The sequence below is a fragment of the Papilio xuthus genome, unplaced genomic scaffold, assembly GCF_000836235.2.
Source record: "Papilio xuthus unplaced genomic scaffold, Pxut_1.1 DF827777.1, whole genome shotgun sequence".
Classification (NCBI taxonomy): domain Eukaryota; kingdom Metazoa; phylum Arthropoda; class Insecta; order Lepidoptera; family Papilionidae; genus Papilio; species Papilio xuthus.
In genome coordinates, this window is record NW_013530872.1 from 7,331,546 (window position 1) to 7,350,443 (window position 18,898).

Sequence of the window (18,898 nt, forward strand, 5' to 3'; positions counted from 1 at the left end):
AATTCTGGTTAGAACAACAAACAAAATAAATGAATTAATAACAAACTTAATACGTTTAAGAATTATTTTATCTTTGCCATCTATTAACATAAAAAATCTTTTTATCGTTAATGAAGAAAGACATCAAGCTTCAAGATACAACTATGAAGCAAAAATAACACAACTGTGTAACCACTATTTTCATCTTCATTGCTTGTTTAAATTTTTATTGTCTTAACATCTTATCGTCGTATTTCCACCTCGTTGGTCCAACCAACTCATTCCAATACAAGGAATGATATCTCTTTATTGTATCATATGGAGGCGACCCCAACGCCACCATGTTCCCTGCTGACTTTTCCCGTCTACGCTTCTGCATTTCCCGCCACAATTTTACAGTAAAAAAATATACAAACTCCAACGCTGAGACAAAACTGAAGCCCGTCACGAAGCCACACGTTGAGCCGATGTTACCTAAGCATATATATTTAATTCAATTTTATAATATTACTACATACCGACAGGAAAAAAACTATATTTTTCGTTATACCTACTTTAATTTTAACAGTGGTAGTTTCTGACACAACAAATGCCTCAGATCTGCTTTAATATCTCACAGAAGATAGTCAAGCAAGCCTCATTGCAGATATATTTCCCTTCCCAAAGTTTTGTATTGAATTCAATACATTTCTACTATTCATACTGTAATTTATATAGAATACTTACTAATCAAGTCAAACCATTTCATAATAACATTTTGCCCGTAGCAGTCGGCTACTTCTCTACCATATTTCACATGCACAATGGAAGTTCCGGTGAAATTCGCGCCACGACTGAAACAAACGTTGTTCAACTTACTCTATAGAACGAACGTGTTCCAACACTATTCATTGGAACTTTGGTTGTTTAACTTTCAACGCTGTGCTAACAGTTCTATACTTTGATGGTATAACATACGAATCTATTGTAAAGAAGTACAACCCGTTCACAATAACATAAGATCTTCAGATAATTACGTCATTAAGACTTATTTGTGACTACAGTGTAGAAATGCGCTTGTGTCTCTTTTATAAACTTGCGTTCATTGATCTATGTTCCCCTAGTTACTGGTTGCTAAGGACTTCAAAATTGTTTTTAAAGAAAATATTAAACTTATGTCAAAAACAATTTGACTTCAATGAAAAATTTTTATCGTTTATAAACATTTTATCAAAATGTCCAATGAAAGTGATAAACAAGGTTTAGTTTCAGTGGACTATGAAGTATTTGGAAAGGTCCAAGGCGTATATTTTAGGAAGCATACGCAAAGAAAAGCCGCTGGGTTAGGTCTTAAAGGTTGGGTGAAGAATACCGCTCAAGGGACGGTCGTCGGACAACTCCAAGGTCCCAAAAATGCAGCTAGAGAAATGAAAACTTGGCTCCGTGAAGTCGGAAGTCCTAAATCGAAGATTGAAAAAGTCGCCTTCAAAAACGAATGCCCAATTGCTACCTACACTTTTAAGAATTTCGAGATACGACGATAGTTTTTTTTAATCTAAATTTATTTATGTAATGTGAATTCAATTTAATTTGATTTATTTACTATATAAAAATAGACAGTTATTTAATAAATAAATCTTTATATAAACCTATGTGGATTATCCTCATTGAAATAAATTAGCAAATACTTACAGCCAATCAACTCTGTCGGTGTCCGGTACACTGTTCAAATAGTCCGGATAAATTCTAACATTAGTAAAGTCATAATTGTATGCAGTTTTAGAACAAGTTGGATAGCACATCGGGCAATTGATGCCTCCGTCGACAATGTTCATTTCCAACTCAAATGGCACTTGATCAACATTCGGACGGACTGTGATTGATTGTGCTGCAATGTATATTGTAACATGTAAATAAAGCAACATTTTTATACCTAATGATATTTTGCTTTTCCTCGATTTTTTGACATTTGGAAGTTTAAATTCTGGCGAAATTTTATTTCTATTAAAATGACGATTATAATAATTAAAAAGAAAACAAGCAAGCAAGGCATAATCTAAATATCAGTGTTGTAAAAATCACATTAAATTCTCGAGAATCTTACCATTGTAAATTCTAAGACAAGGCACATCTCTCATATCGCAAGTCCTTGTATTCGGCATCTTGGGCATATTGAACGGTGTGCAGTTACAGTTAGCTAATAGAAAGGACATCCGACATTTAAGCATGCAGTCACTGTGAGTGTAGAAGGAGAGGTACTGAGACTCATCGTAGAAGAGGCATTGACGTAACTTTACTGGAACGTGCTGGATGTCACGAGAAGCTTCAGTGAAGCTTGCAGTAACTAATACTGTCATCTAGAGATATAAAAAAACACAATAATTTTGTATTACGCAAATTATTGTTTACAATATTACAAGAAACTTTTGAAAGTAAACGATATATGAATTAATTAATTTCAAAATACTTTACCTGTACATTTGGACTAATGATTTGCATTGAAAAACTTCCACTCGGTGCATCTGGGAAGTCGTACGCGTCGGAGAACTGCAACTGGAACCAAAAGTAGGATTACACATGTTTCGTAGTAGAGAAAATTTGCGGATATTGTAAAATACATACTTGTCCGCCTTGTAAAGGACGACTGTAGTAAAAGTCATCACTTCCATTGAGTCGCATCAAAATTTTCAATCCTTGATCGAAATCAAAACTCGATTTGTTGCCGTATTTATACATGTCAATGCTGCGACTTATTTCCGTTGTGCTGAAAGTATATACCACTTTTGCAGTCTCTTGTGCAGAAGCATAATGTCGTTTCTCATTCTCTTTTAAAAATACATATATGTTCCTGTTAATGTTTCGGTACTAGCTGTCGTCCGCGACTTCGTCCGGGGGAATTAAAAAAAAACTTTATTAGACTGTGCGGTTTTACAGGTTGCGTTCTATATCTATGCCAAATTTCAGCGGGATCCATGAAGCCGTTCAGGATATATCTTTTAACAAACATCCATCTATCCATCCATTCAGTCGCATTTATAATGCTAGTAAGATTATACAGACAATTACGTTTAATTTGTTGTCCTTCATGCCTTTATTAGCTTAAAAGCTATAAGAGATACTTACTCTTTAAACATGCCATCAGATCGTCGTAAATAATTAAAAGTACAACAGTATCCGTTCATTGTCAATCGGAAGTCGAACAACTTGGAGCAATTCTTAGGCTCATCATTCCATGCACATCGCAATAGAAGATCCTCGCATCGGGGTGTTAACTGGGAGAAAAATAAAAAATAAAGCTGTCGCCCGCGGCTCCGTTCGCGGGGAATTAAAAAAAATAGTAGCCTATGTGTACTTCCAGATTATGTTTTACATCCCAGTCAAAGTTCATCGGGAATCCGTTGAAACAGTCTGGAGATACCTTCAAACAAACATCCATCCATCCATCAAAACATTCGCATTTATAATAATAATAAGATTTAAATGTTGGAAAGGTTCGGTTTTAAGATGTTTTTAAAAGTGCTTCGCTAATAATCCGTTCAATGATACTGAATCTCGATTTTTTATTTATAAAATTGTTAACCATGTTACATAATACAAGTAAATAAAAGTCTGGAAAATGCAGATAAAAAGCATACTATAAACATTTATTATTTATTAAATTAATAAAGTGTTTGAACACGTAATATGTTTATTGATATTTAAGTGATCTGAATATAAGTTTTCGAAATAAAAATTTATTTTAATGTTAATTTTTAACATCAACTACATAACTATCGATACCGGATTGGTACTGCTTGAGAAAAATTCCACATGTGTTTATGTAACATTAAGTTCACAACAATCTGACTTAACTCGGTCAAAGTTTGTTGGCCACATTATAAAGTTGCAAATGGTCACATGCCTAGAAGATTCTTACGTCATACAAGAAAACCTTGAAATACATTTCCTATTTATTAATCGTTTGATGTAGGACAAATAACATCGATATATTTTGAAACACATATAGTCGTTTAAAATATATAAATATGATAAAGTTTACAATTTATTATGTATGCTAAACTAGCTTTCGCCCACGACTTCGTCCGCGCGAAATTAAAATAAAACTTAATTAGTAACGTTCCAGATCCCGTTCATGCAGCCGTTCTGGATATATCTTCAAATAAACATCCATCTACTCAAACATACGCATTTATATTTAGTAAAATAAAATGTATGATTAAAGTATAGGAAAATGGTAATTTTAGAAACGACATTATTTCTGATAGAAAGTCATGATTATTAAATAATTTGGTTTTAATAAGTAACCAAGTGTGACAGAAGGAAATGAAATGTTATGACTGGAATTGAGAAAGGTATGTTTCGGTACACAATCAAAAGATGAATTGAAAGTCATATATTGTAAAAGTGTGTTCCGTCAAACGAAAATAAGAAAGGAGACTACCACAAATTCAATAGAATAAGCAATTTTAACTAAGAAACGAAACTGAGAATGAATTAAGATAAAAGAATAAGAAATAATTCATCCTAGTCGAGGGCCACCGTAATACATGACGTAATCACACTAACTAGGACCACTTATGTAATTATCAGAACCAGTGAATGTGGACCTTTACTTACGTTCCTCATAAGTTCATTGACATCGTAGAAGCCGAGCGCGCGGTGCAGTTGCATCGGCTTAACCACTTCATTGTCCATAGGGTCTATGTTATATAACACACCAAGACCCTGTAGTAAAGATAGCATTCCTTCCTCATCGTACATTTTATTGCGTTCTTCTTTAACCCTTTTTAGTTAAAAAAAAAAATAGTATTTATAAAGTGTTTTAAATGATTCCATCATTAACACCATGAATGGTAATATAAAGCTTCGTTTTAATTATTTTATCGTCATCATTTATAATGAAATGCCATTAATGATAAATCAGTTAAATTCTCGATTTCTACTATTTTTTTTGTTATCACCAGAACAATCGTGAAAGTTCCTGGCCATGTACCAAAGAGGATTTAATTTTTTTTTCATAAAAATTCGCTTACAGCTTTCGCGCCAGTTCTGTGATCGCTCGTTTACTAATCCTATTGTTAGAACAGATACCGACTGCTGGGAATATGATTTTGTTGACTGACACGCCCGCCGGCATCTGCGTGGTCACCAGCGGTGCGCGGTAGTACTTCCTGAACGTCAGCCACACCAGCGAAATGGAGCAGATTAACGCACTTATCATCGTTATAATCCATATTACTCTGTGGTAAATACAAAAACAAAGAAATACTAAGAAAAAAAGCCTTAATTTGAAAAAATCCAACATTACCCCTATGATCATACCAAACTTTTGAAAAATCAGCTTTACGATATTTAAGAGATTACGAAGTTATTTAGAACTTTTGTTATCTATATGAAAAAGTAAAAAGTTTAGGGTAAAATTCATTTACATTAAACCAAAACAACATACAAATTACATTATGTTATCATTTTTCGATGTTGTAATTTAACCCTAATACGCAACACAAACTGGACTTGAGCAGGTACCAAGATTGCGATGAATAAAAAGGTTTCAAATTTCAAACCGGTACATACCTTTCCAAGAATGATGTATTATCTTCAACCAAATGTTTCAAACCACTGATAGACGACTCCGCGCAATAATCTTTGCCTACCTTCTTAACGCTCTCTTTCAAAATTTCAAGATCGGTCTGTTTCGCAAGCCTTCTCTTGTATCGGCGGTAAGTCGATGCGAACGGCGAAGTATGTGAATTCGATTGCATTCTACTATCGATATTCACCAATGTGTGAACTAAATGTACTAAACTAGTGTTCTGTTTTACATTTTGAAACTAGAGGTGTGCTTAAACGATTGTTGTTAAATATTCCATTACTTGATAAGATCGACACTCGATTGGAGGTTAATTGTTATGATTGATCGACTTTGTGATCTGACTTATTGATTCTAAATAAAACCTTATTTCTAGAGTAAACAAAAATTTGTTATCCATACAATTTATACACTAATATCTTCGTCATTATTTACTTAATATATAAACCTATACTTAAATAATCAGTCAGTGCTTACGATCACTTTTTATTACATAATTATCACTTTCAACTTATAAATACATAACAGTGTTGGCTTCTAAATAAATTAAGGAAATGCAAGCAATTAGTTATTAAGCCTTGCTAATGATAATTTAGGTGCATAGATAACAACTATAAAATATAAAGTAAATAAAAGTGCAACTAGATTGCTCGTATTCGTATCAACGACCATGGTCAGAGCAGAGCCTGTGCGTAATATTCGAATATTGCATAACAAGAACAGGAATATGTAGAACACACGAGTACACACGTTCTGTGTGAAAAATACTATAAGCAGGATATCTAGAAGACTGGGACGAGCTTTATGCACACTCGGTAGCCTCGTTAAGATAGCTCACCACAACACACACATAAATCGAGTAAATGAATATGCCTGGTCAGGTATCTAAGAGCAAATATAAGGCGATATAAAACCGGCATTAGGTGGTTTTATTTCCCCCTGTCACGCATTGGGGATGCAGCGTTGATTAATGACGATGCAGTGTCGTGCTATTTGCACTATTTTCGGGCTTTACCTCACACGGGGTTGTTACCGATACAAGATTGGAAACTGTATGTAAACTATTCATAATTTTAAATTGCGAAAACTAAGTTCTAAACTAGCTGACACTTTAGCCCCAATTTTACGTTTCCATCCTGGAAATTTAGCCATTGAACTTTGACATTTTAAAACATTTAGAGCAAACAATAAAATATAATAATGTATGATAATTGTGGTGCGAAAACCGTGTCATATGTTACGTACTGTTTAATGAAGTATGCTGCAATTCTAAAATAGTCGAATCGCTTGATGCAATATTGCATTAATGCACAGTGCTGACAAAATATCAATATACTATCCTGGTCAAGAATATTACTAGCTTCCTTTCTCAAGCGTCTCAAGAGCGGCATCACGTGGTTTTACGCAAACTCATCTGCATTATAAGACAATAATGTATGGCATTTAATGATGCAACAATGTCACATGATTCTTTCACAAATATGCATTTATAATAGATCTTTAAAGTAGATTAGAGTGTGAGTTGCGATTTGGTAAAATCTCGCGATTACTATGAATGAATTTCGTCATATTATTGAGTGCATATTGCAACTAACAAAATTAGTAGCAAGAAAAGAGTTTTGTAACGCTCTTGTTTTGTTTTGTCGATTAATACATAATCATTTTTGAAGAAACTTACTATCGAAAGCTGGTTAATGATTTATTAAACTTAATGACCTTTGTCAATTTAAAATAAGCCATAATAATTTGAAAACGAAAACGAATTTCAAAAGGAGACAAAACTCTTCTCTTTGATAATAAATTTCGATTTTGTTCTGACCTTTACCAAACACGAAATTAATGTGCGAGTTTATCAGTAATCTAGGTCTAATTACGCTTGAAAATTATCATGGACATAAAACATTTAAATGGCCAATAATTAGAACTAAACGTCGAACAAACTATTCCACACAAAGTGCTATTTATGAAATTAACTTGAAACCTTTTTAATATGACATTACAATGAGCTCATTTTTTTTTTACAAATATGCACTTACACATGTACAGTACTTTCTGTTTCTTGACCAAACCTATCTTGACATTGCTTGAACCCTATATTTGAGGTGAGACATCTGCAATATTATGATTTATATATGACAGATGCATCACATGAATATTTTAAGTTTGTTGTAATAAAATTTTAAAGTAAAGCTTCGCATGTTCAGGATTGCAATAGGTAGAGGTAGTGGAGGAACGTTCTCTCGCCGCTTTCCTTCAGACACAAGCCATCCGCGCTCACAAACAACACACTGATTAAGTGTAACTTAATTATATAACTTAAGTGCTAAGTGAAGTGTTGTTTTTTATTTTGATAATATAAAGTAAGTCTCTACATGTGTTTAAAAAAATATTATAATATGTTTTTAATCTATTTTTTTAATTATAAGTCATTACTACATAGATTAATGTTGCATTTATTTTTTATTATTTTTTTAAGTAAAATATGATATGGTAGGTGAGTAGTAAGAGTGGTAGGGTACGTTAAGTTTTGGGCGTAATTCGGTATGTATAATTTTGTAAATAAAATTTCATACTTACCCAAAATTTTATTTAAGTAATAGTTATTATATTATTTTTACATGTATAGTTAATTAAGTTTACTTATTTTTTGAGACGTGATATTGTTATTATTATAGAATAGTACCTTTGCTCGGCATTTTCTTTTAAATTGTGTTTTTTGGAAATTATATTTAAGTACGAATTACTAATAAAATTATTAAATATGAATAATATTTTTCGATCTTACCGATAGAAAAAGTTAAGTTTATGTTTAAGTTGATTATCGATAAAACACGAATAAAATGACATTTTCTAAAAATGATTCCTAGCTAGATCGATTTATCGCCCCCGAAATCCCCTATATACTACATTTTATGAAAATCGTTGGAGCCGATTCCGAGATTCCAATTATATATATACAAGAATTGCTCATTTAAAGATATAAGATAGTACTACATAAGTATTTTTATTAGCACTTTCTAAAATAGATTTTGTTTAGGTAGGTTCTTGTATAATGTTTAGTTTTCCTGTTTTGAAAGTTGTCACATAGTCAATAAAAGCTGATAGCTTCCTGCAATCTCTTAACTGGCATGTACTGCTTGATAATAAACTGAATTATAATGAAAAGTATAACAAAGTTAAGGTAAATGTAATATAGATAGAGTTTAAAATATAAATTGCAATTTAAGGAAATCCGACTATAGAAAAACAATACCTACGAAGTGACAAATTGATCAGAATTTGAATAACCGTCTATCATAAGACGAAGACATATTTTCTTCTAATCATCAAAAGCATTGTTAACCGCCATTCACATGACCGTTGTTTCGTAAACAAAACCGACACAGTAATATCTCGACATCTGTGAGAATATTCTCGAAGGTGAGTTTTTGATAGTGAATTTGAAAGCAAAATTTGCTCAGACATCGCGACCTTGGCCATTATACTGATATATTGGTGAACGTACGCATTTGTTTTGATTCGTCATCTTTTATGTTTAAGGTCTTTTATGTTTATATAGATAACGCTGGCGCCCGCGATACCGTCAGCGCGAAATTTAAAAAAAAATAATAATTAGTAGCCTACGTATTCTTCTAGACTATGTTCTTGTCTAGACTATAAGTTGTCGAAAATAGCAGCTTCGGTTTTTATCTTAATAAATTAACGGAAATTAGTTAGTTACATAGTTAAACTACCCGATATTCTTTAATTCTTAACCTTTAATATTGGAGATTGTAGAAACATAATATAGGACTGAATCTGGATTCAGTTTGATCTAGCTACCAAATTCTAACTTCGACCGGCTGATAATTGTAATGATACCAATTTACGTAGTTGCGTGCGACCTTTGCGATAGTATCGAAATGTCCAATGAATATGAACGTATCCGCCGCTGTCACAAACTGGGTCAATAGGTATTCAGAGACAATTCTTCTTACTTAATTCGACGCATCAAACGCAACCGGTTTTACTATGTCAACTATCTATGATGTGTTTATAGTATACAGAGTTATTTACGTAAACAAACTCTTGGTTACGCTGGTTAAAATTGTTGGTTACGTTGAGGTTAAGTTACACGATTCTCAAACAAAATTATAACATGATATGATTGTTGGTTTGTTTAGGTTAGGATAACCTTACCTATTACTAGATTCGAAATATTCACTAATAATTAAACGAACAAAAAAGGTTTAGAATTCCTAGATATAATACTTTCAATCAACTAAAATAATAACCCATCTTCCACAGAAATCAAAATGAAAATCGCAATAGCACTCTTGCTAAGCTGTACTTACCTAGTCAGCTGCTTCCCGCCGCCGCACCCTGCAGTGGTCCAGGTTCGACTGGAGGAGGAACTGCTACCAGAAGAACTGCGGAGTCCAGCGCTGCGTAATCCACACCTTCAGGAGATATTACCCCTGACCAGCGTTCTGCATGAAGGAGAAAAACCAGTAAGAGTCAAACTAACTGCAAACGCATACAACTTTAAATTTACAAAGTATATTGAAACTTTAAGATGAATTAACTTTCAAATCTCTATGAAACAATTTAAGAAAAATATATCTCTTTCTAAAAGTTTAAATTGAACTAAAGAACAAGTATTAGTTCCTTTTTAGTTATTTTTTATGAAAAACATTAACTATTACATTCAAATATTCTACATAAATGTTTTTAAAATAATATCTTTGATATTTGATAATATGTGCATAGTTCAAGGGCAAATTATTTGGCATTGTTATCGCAATATAATTAAACAAAATCAAGATGTGGATGTAAGATATTTCAACATCACACCACAGAAGGTCTTACTAATTGTTGCATTGTGTAATGTTCTGCAATGATAACCATGGCGGCCATGATAAATATATGTGCATTTTAGGTAGTATACGCGTTCAAAATTGTTAACGTAAGTTTCCACTGGCAAAACATCCGAAAAAGTTAGAGGGGTTACCATGTTTTGTTTGCAATGGTATCACATCTTAAACCACATCTGGTCGATGAAATAACAATGTAAAAGTAACTGGCATACTTTATCTCAATGTTTTAAACATAGAATATGGCATCATCAGACTGGCCGTCCACTGCTAGAGGTAGACCTATCGTTTTAGAGGTATTTCTTTACGCTTTAATATGTTATATATTTACAGCGATAACCACTGTTAGGACTAAAATCCGACAGTGCCGGTGTACTGGCGCAACATTAGCCTTACTAAAATGTCGACGTTGATGTCCCCTCACTAATCATTATAACACTTGACTTGGTAACGAAAGCGTGCCAATACTGTTTAAAACCACATACACAGAAATTAGTAAAAAAATGGTCATTGTTGTACAGTATGTTTTTATATTATACTTCTTCATAGGTATTCCAACGCGAAGCTGATGGAGTATCGCGTAGAGAGATATACAACATCCTGACGCATGCCGGCTTCATCCCGCGGCAAGCCGGTTTACCACCGCCGACCTACCACCGCCCGCGTCACCACAAAACATCTCAACCACAAATTAACAGTCCACAAAATTACGATATACCTCTATCTAATACCGATTTATTACAGTATCTATAAATTAATTTAAGTATTGTAATTGTAACCAAATATTCATAAGTATTTAGATTGTAATGTTAAATACGTGAAAACAAATGTTATATTAAACAAAGATTTGTTGTGACAGTAAAAAAAAATTAAATGATGATTGTAAATATATTTCCGGAAAAGTTATTTTTAAAACAAAACACAATATAAAAAATCGTAAGTACCTATTATAATTATCATTAAGATGGTATTTTGTTAAAATATTTGTACAAATATAGAATAAAATAAAAAAAAATGTCGTGTCAACATATAATTGTATATTATTTTATCATCCATCTAACCTACTTGAGTCACGACATTACACAATATACCCAATGCACCTAATAAAATATTTAAACTTGCGCAACAACTAAATGCTACAAAATGCATTTAATATGTCATTTTACCTTCGATATTCGGATTGTTTGGTTCAATATGACGAAAACTTCATGCAAATCACTCGTTAAAGATTATTGCACAAGTTGTACTTTTGCAGGGGTTCATTTTATAGCTGATAATACCAGACATTGGTCTGAGAGGTAAGAAAGAAACTTACATTTAATTTGTCACTTGGGATATAAAACCACACGTAGTAAAACACCATCAGGTTCTTGTGGCTGATACTGGTTATCCTTTCCTGGTATGGGTCAGCGTTATTGATAATAGCAGCGTGGGATGCCTTCATCACGAATCCCATCAGTTTCGGCGTGGAGACAACGTACACAGACTGGGACACTAAGCTGCCAGCAGTCGCCATCTGTGAAGCGAATAACAAACTTATGATCTACAACGTTTCTGACACGTTAGTATCATATAATCCTAACTACCCTCAACATTTATGTCAATAATAAATAGCTTAATTTTTTATCACAAAATAATTAGAAACGAAAATTTAATTACATTATTTTATCTTCAGTACACTTACCAAGCTCTTGGAAAAGCGTCCCAAAAGTATGTTTGAATTTAAATATACTTGTTAAGAAATAGAAATACCAATTAAAAATTAATAAAGTTGCCATTCTAAATACAACTATCTCTGTTCACTCACTTTTAATATTTTAGAATCTGGACACCGAATCATCTTTTGGATCTTGAAGATGCGCTAAAAGATGTCGCATATTTCCGTGGTTCTTGCTACAGATTAATCGATGTCTGTTACAAAAATAATAATCCAGATCCCTTCTGTCAAACTTCGAACTACAGTTACTATGCGAAACTGGTGAGAAGTGGATGTCGACAGACGTTGACCAACTGTTCCTATAATGACCAGGATTTTGATTGCTGCCAGTACTTTCAGCCCATAGACACGGATATGGGGACTTGCTATATTATGAATTCTATACAGACTAAGTAAGACTGTTTGTTTACTGTATATTTTTAGAAAGTAGTTTAGCTACATTCTAGACACATCGACGTAATCAATGGTCTCATTGTCTACGTCTAAGATTAAAGATAATCAATGGGAAACAGTAACTTGAGACATAATTGTATTCTAATGTTAGTCTCGTTGTTTTTAAGCTTTTGTTGAGTAAATTTGATTAATTTCAGAAAACCCAATCCATATAAAATGGTCGTAAACATGAAACAAAAACGCGGAGTACTTAAGTTTGATGTTTTATTGCCTTCCATGGTAAGAAAAAGTTTTTTCTAAAGAAAGTTTCGATTGAGTGATATCATAAAAGAGATTATATTTTTTTTAAGATATACACTCTAGGAGAAGATGAAGTTCCCACTATAACATCGTCAAAATATTCGACATTAAAAATTAAGCTTGGACACAGTTATCGGTAAGAAATTAAAAACCGATGCATATTCTCTTGTTTTCTTTTCCTTTTTCGAACATCTCTTCCGTTTGACGTTCAAATTTGGAACACCTGTGTACAATTACAGAAACGATGTTGTCATATTCCAGGCGTCAACTGACTGTAAGAAACATCGAGAACGACCCATTGGTGGTAGAGACGAAACCGGAGCAACGCGCTTGCCGCTTGCATTCCGAGAACGACGGACCCTATCCACTATACTCGTACAGCGCCTGCACGGTTCTTTGCCGCAAACGCGCGCAGCAGCGCATCTGTCACTGCAACGACCATTTCATGTTGGCCACTAGTAAATACTTTTTATAAAATATTTCTTGCATTATGCACCTTTACATTATTACTTGGTGAATTCGAATATGAATGATTATTGCAGGTGTATCAGAGCATTGCAACATAACAGGTATGTTGTGTCTGCATACACATGAGAGTGAATTAACAATACTCAAGCCGCAGTGGGCACTGCACCGACGCGGCATGACCTGCCACTGCCTGCCCTCTTGCGACGAAACTGAGATAACTATCATTAAAGATGTTGTTAGTTCGTAAGTTACAACATTATACGTTGGATTACCTAACCAGACGTCTTGCACAAACGGCTTATCCATGACAGAATTAAAGATATGTGTGAAGTCAACCAACCCGCACTTGGCCAGCGTAATAACTATGGCCTAATCACCCTTAACTTAGGGTAGGCTCCGAGCCCCTCGGTGGGGACGTATAGGGAGCTGATGATGATGAATTGATTTAAGTTATAATAAATTGTCCCAACTGATTCTACGACAATGACACTCTGAACAATATAAATTAAATGACACCTCAGTCTTCGAAATCGATCAAGACAATAAGGCTACAGAAGGTCACATATGTCTAGGAAAAGAAAATATAAAAAGATATTCACTAAAATTCTATCCGATAATTGTGGCTCAGCAGATTGACATTAAAATCGTCAAGTTGTTAAAAATAATCTTTTAACTTTAATAACTTTTCAGCATAAAATAACATAAATTGTACCTTATAGTTGCTATAAATAATATTAAAATAGAAGATATTCCTCTTGAACCTAAGTAAATATTACATTCTGTTATTTGTCGTTTCGCTCTAAAGCGCTTAAATTGTTTACTTGCTCTGAGAGAAGCATAAAGTTAAATGGAAAATGGTACAGAGTTTGTAAGCAAAGTTTGCATACGACATACTCTTGTTTTATACAAGTTTAGTGTTATAGCCCAGTATATAAAATACGTTACTAATTTTCTTTGATAAAAAGCTAGCGCATATCAATAATGAGGGTTTTCTTCGGTTATATATAATTTTCTTTGTACCATTAAATTTTGTTTATGCCATTAATTTCTTTACATTTATTTTTATTTAATTGTGCCTTTAGTTCGTATGTACATTCAGATGTTTTTCAGCCATAAAAGCAAAGAGAAAAAAGCAAATATCGAGATAGTACTAGCATATTTACCCACGGAAAGATTTAAAAGAAACGTGGTAAGAAGCCGGCTGGATCTAGTCGGTAAGTAATTAAATACAATTGTTGTCAACGTTATTGTTGTATTTGATTCTTCGTCTGTTCCAAATAAATTTAAAATAAGAGGAAAAAGAAAGCTAACTGTTAATTACAGCAATCTTAACAGCCATTATTATTGTCTCGTTCATTTTCAAAGGATATGAAAGGGATGGAAATATTGTCATATTACGATACGATAGTGGTGACTCCCCTTAATATATATTTTTTTACTTTCTAGTGTCCGTTGGAGGTACAACGGGACTATTTGTGGGTGCAAGTCTACTCAGCTTTGTTGAACTTATTTTCTACTTCACCGTACGCTTCGCTGGCAACTTTTGGATTGTTAAAAATAAAAATAAAAATGGAATTGAACAAATGAATGCGATTAATATTAACAGAAATCTGGAGACGACACAAACTGGCAGGCGAGCGATAAGATTTGAAAAAACATTTTTCCAACAGACTAGACCACAGAATTTAATGTAAAAAGTAATTGCAAATAAGTGCGTGTTCCTTTTAATTCTTTTTTCATTAGAGTAGGTATATTTTAATTCTATAGAGCTTACTTGAGTAGAAATTATTATATGAACATTTTGTTGTATTACAATTTTTCATAACTTCATAACACTTAAAAGAACATTTTGCACGATTTATAAGAATTTTCAATAAAACACAAAAATAAATATGTTTGTTAAGTTTTGTTTGGAATAAAGGATATCTTGACTGTTATTTTCCATGCTGGACTGCATACAAGTATATGTTTCCAGATAACGTCATAATAAGGTTACTTGATAGCCTTCCCGGAAAAAATCTGGCCGGATAGTGTGGTTTAACTATCTGTAACACTATAGTACTGATTTAACAATTTACATGATTCTATGTCTACATAAAATAATTTAAAAAAATCATAAAAAATATTAGCAATTTTTTTTTTTAATTTACCAATATTTCTTTTACCATTCCAACTAAGCTCTATACTTGTGTTAGCATATGGTTTACGACATTAGTCGAATGGCGGGATTCGAACCACCGACCTCATGATCGGAAATCCGTACCCTTAACCATTAGCCTATTGACGCTTGAATTAAAAATGAACCACAAAATGCAATATTTAAGTCCTTATTTAATTTTAATAAACCATAACTTGTACTTTACAATTAAAACAATAAGTACGTGCTAATTTAACTATTAAAACGTGAAAGACTAAATAACAAGATCTCATTTAATTACACATTATCACTTATCCTAAAATATAAGAAATTCAAATTAACTTTTTCATTTTATCTTTTTGGCAAGAACAGATTAAAATCGATATATTATAAAAGATCATAGACAAAATCTCATTATACTTACACAGGTTAATTTACGAAGATTTTTTATTACATTCTTTGACATAAGAACTAACAATTTAAATATCGTAATATCACAATAGATTCATAGATCAGTAGTTCCCAGCCAATATTCGCCATGGTCGGTGCACGTATCGCTGCCTTTGTCAGTGTCGCCTCATGATCCACCAGCGGCTGCAGGGGCTGTGCAGCTCAAAGCGACGGTACCTCAAGCAATGCCATTGCGGCACCTGCTTCATCCGCCTCAGCGCTTCCAGCTGGAATGTAAATAATATATTACAAAAGTGGCCAAATTCTAATATTTCCCTTACTTTGTTATATGGATATGGCTGGAATAAGAATTAATTAAATAACTGTTAAAGAAACTAGTTGTTTTTTCTAGCTTTTGAAATATTGGTTACATTGTTTAGATTTAGGATTAAGAGGTTAAGAGTTCGATTTTCGTCTGAGGTAAATTATTTTGAACTGACAAAAAGTTTATCATGGACCCACTATAGTGGAAATCGTAGGTCTTTAATGTATATCGTTTAAATGTCATGTGATAATAACTGGAATATATCAAAATCAGTAAGATACAAATTGGTCATAACTGAAAATAATTTTAAACAAATTCCGAGTTAATATTTTAAGTTATTAACAACTGGGTATCCTAAAATATAAAGAAAATTGCAGTTGTAAATAATGGAAAGTTTTTAAGAAAGACGGATGGCCTTCCAAGGAGTACGTATGAAATAAAGTATACGATAGAAGTTTAAAATACAGGATGTTCGAAAAGAAAACACACGAGGAAATTAGAATAATAATTCACAGAGCTTAACAAACTTAACGATAGTGTATTTAATTAAAATAAAAAATAAAATTACTCACATAATCAATACTCTCACTCGGCGCAGGATGAGAATAATTAAAAGAAACCAAACAAACAATCACGATAAATAGTATACACAAATTATTAAACTTCATTTTCACAGATCACGAATGATTTTCGGTGTCACTTATTTTCCCGCGAATTTTTAGACGCTCTTTTGACGTGTACACTATGCTAAGCGATTCCGTCAAATGTCTGGATTCTCTGACGCTCCCGCTGTTTATAAAGGACCCACCCACACGCTTTCTTCTACTAGAGTTTATTCTAACAAATAATCTCTTAAAGGGTGGTTTAGCCAGGTACTATTTAGATTACAAAGCGGAAAACCCTCTTAACAGTCGTAATTAAAACAATTTAACCCCATTAACATGGTATGCTTACTTACTGTTTTCCAGAGAAAATTATTTTTAAAACCCTAACAAGAACAAGTAACCTTCAAGTGGTTTACCTTCCATTTTTATTTTAAAATTCTTCTATTTTGAAAAAAAAATCCCGCCATTGCTCTAAGTATATCTTACTAATATAATAAAGACTACTAATTAGGTATTATTTTCTAATTTCACGCAGATTAAGTCGCGGTCAAAATCTAGTCTGAAATAAGCACAGTTCAGGACAGTTGAAAGATTTAATCATACTTTAGTAAGATACATTAAGCAAATTATTTTACCGTGTGTACTCTCGAAACAACTGTAGGCAGCATATTACCATCCCTCTTATCCCTTTTGAAAAAAAAAGAGATAACAATATAAATCGTAAATGAAAGCAATTCATATTCTTTTTTTATTACATTATTCGCAACAATAGTATTTTCGTATCGAGTTGAAAACAACGTTTTTTGTCGTCGTAGAGCGTTTCCTAATAATGCAAAGAGAATAAAATATTACAACTGTCTTCAAGACATCGTCTTTAATAGAAACGAGTAGGTGTTATCTACATTGTACCTCAAGACATACGAATAAAAGAGCCTTTTATTCATCCTGTCACAGAAATATTACTTAAACTAAAACAAACATAAAACAGACGAATACTTCAAAGTAATGGATAAATTAAACAGACAATAGACTACTTACTCTTATCAGGAAACGAGAGTAAATCATAACATTATAAAGACATTAAATGATAACCTATGACTTTATTGTGGTCTCCTTGCATTCGGAATATGTAAACAAAAATTAAGTACTTATCTATTCCGTTTGTTCAAGGAATTTCCATTCACTACTGTTTTTAACGCTTAATTATGTTAAAATAATAATTCAACGAATAACATACCTGTAATGTAAACTTTCGTGGCTTTACTAATATACTGTTCATAAGATACACGATTCTAAGCAAGATGTTTCTGTTTGAGCTTCCCTTTTTCGGCACACTTAAATACAACATAATCGCGGGTTGACTGGTGTTGTGCGGTAGTGTGAAAAATGTTAAAGATAGCCATATCGGTCTACCTTCTTTCTGATTCGGCGACCACTACTACTATCCGCGTTCTCACTGTACGAAGTCCGCACTAGATCTTACTATTTGTTGTCGACAAACTACACTCACTGTGTTAGTTGCTGTCCTGTCCCTTCGTAAAAACAGCTTAATCGTGATAAGAATTCAGTTTCTTACGAACAGAAAAATGTACCTGTGTACAAAAATTTTATTTGCACTATATTTGAGTACACATGCAGACATACATATTTTACTTTCGTCTGGAGAAAATACGTATGTAGAACGGAGTGTTGAAATACTTACATATATATTTTAGCTCAGAAAGTACCTATTCACTTTATATTTGAATGCGTCTAGTTCCAATCCATTGCTGTATCATAATCGTGAATTATTTCAAAATATGGTAAATTAACAACAAAACAATTAAACATGAAGTCATTACTCCGCGTTATGTTTTTGAACTACGGGTATGTTCCAGTTTATAGTGACGTCAGTTAATCAGAGAAGAGTACATCTGTAAGTTGATATTAGGAATCTACGCTGTCAGAACAATCTTTCCGTGAACTGCTTGGACATTGAGTCACAATGATAATTGGATTAACCGTACTGTTTAGTACGAACCATTACGTGTTCACGTATTAATTCTCTTACCCTACGCATACTTCTCGAAACATCCCGAAATTATGACGAATTGAACTTAGACAATTTTTGATAAAAAACACAGAAGGAAAAAGTACACTGACAAAGTTTTACGCATATGTAG

The 18,898-nt window shown here is 33.0% G+C and overlaps 2 protein-coding genes across 3 annotated transcripts; one reads left to right on the forward strand and one right to left on the reverse strand.

Annotated features, from left to right (window-relative positions):
* Window positions 1–180: 180 nt before the first annotated feature.
* On the reverse strand, window positions 181–5,184 carry LOC106115654 (sodium channel protein Nach). Its single transcript, XM_013309099.1, has 9 exons — window positions 4,992–5,184; window positions 4,576–4,741; window positions 3,082–3,230; window positions 2,581–2,722; window positions 2,431–2,511; window positions 2,063–2,315; window positions 1,651–1,846; window positions 706–812; window positions 181–453 (listed from the first exon to the last, which is right to left on the reverse strand). Exons 1-9 carry the CDS (start codon window positions 5,177–5,179, stop codon window positions 206–208), a joined length of 1,530 nt encoding a protein of 509 aa, XP_013164553.1. The 5' UTR covers window positions 5,180–5,184; the 3' UTR covers window positions 181–205.
* A 2,634-nt stretch (window positions 5,185–7,818) lies between these two features.
* Window positions 7,819–11,429, forward strand: LOC106115655 (uncharacterized). Of its 2 annotated transcripts, none has more exon segments than NM_001312061.1 (3): window positions 7,819–7,908; window positions 9,836–10,038; window positions 10,951–11,429. In NM_001312061.1, coding segments are annotated over 2 exon segments (399 nt in total). In that variant the 5' UTR covers window positions 7,819–7,908; window positions 9,836–9,843; the 3' UTR covers window positions 11,155–11,429.
* Window positions 11,430–18,898: the final 7,469 nt, after the last annotated feature.

Coding starts and splice junctions, on each gene's coding strand:
- LOC106115654 (XM_013309099.1), bottom strand. CDS start 5,179: ATGATAAGTGCGTTAATCTGCTCCATTTCGCTGGTGTGGCTGACGTTC. Junction 1,847..2,062: donor TTGTCTTAGAATTTACAATG/GTAAGATTCTCG, acceptor TATACATTGCAG/CACAATCAATCACAGTCCGT. Junction 454..705: donor GAAATGGTTTGACTTGATTA/GTAAGTATTCTA, acceptor ATATATGCTTAG/GTAACATCGGCTCAACGTGT.
- LOC106115655 (XM_013309101.1), top strand. CDS start 9,844: ATGAAAATCGCAATAGCACTCTTGCTAAGCTGTACTTACCTAGTCAGC. Junction 10,039..10,950: donor TGCATGAAGGAGAAAAACCA/GTAAGAGTCAAA, acceptor ACTTCTTCATAG/GTATTCCAACGCGAAGCTGA.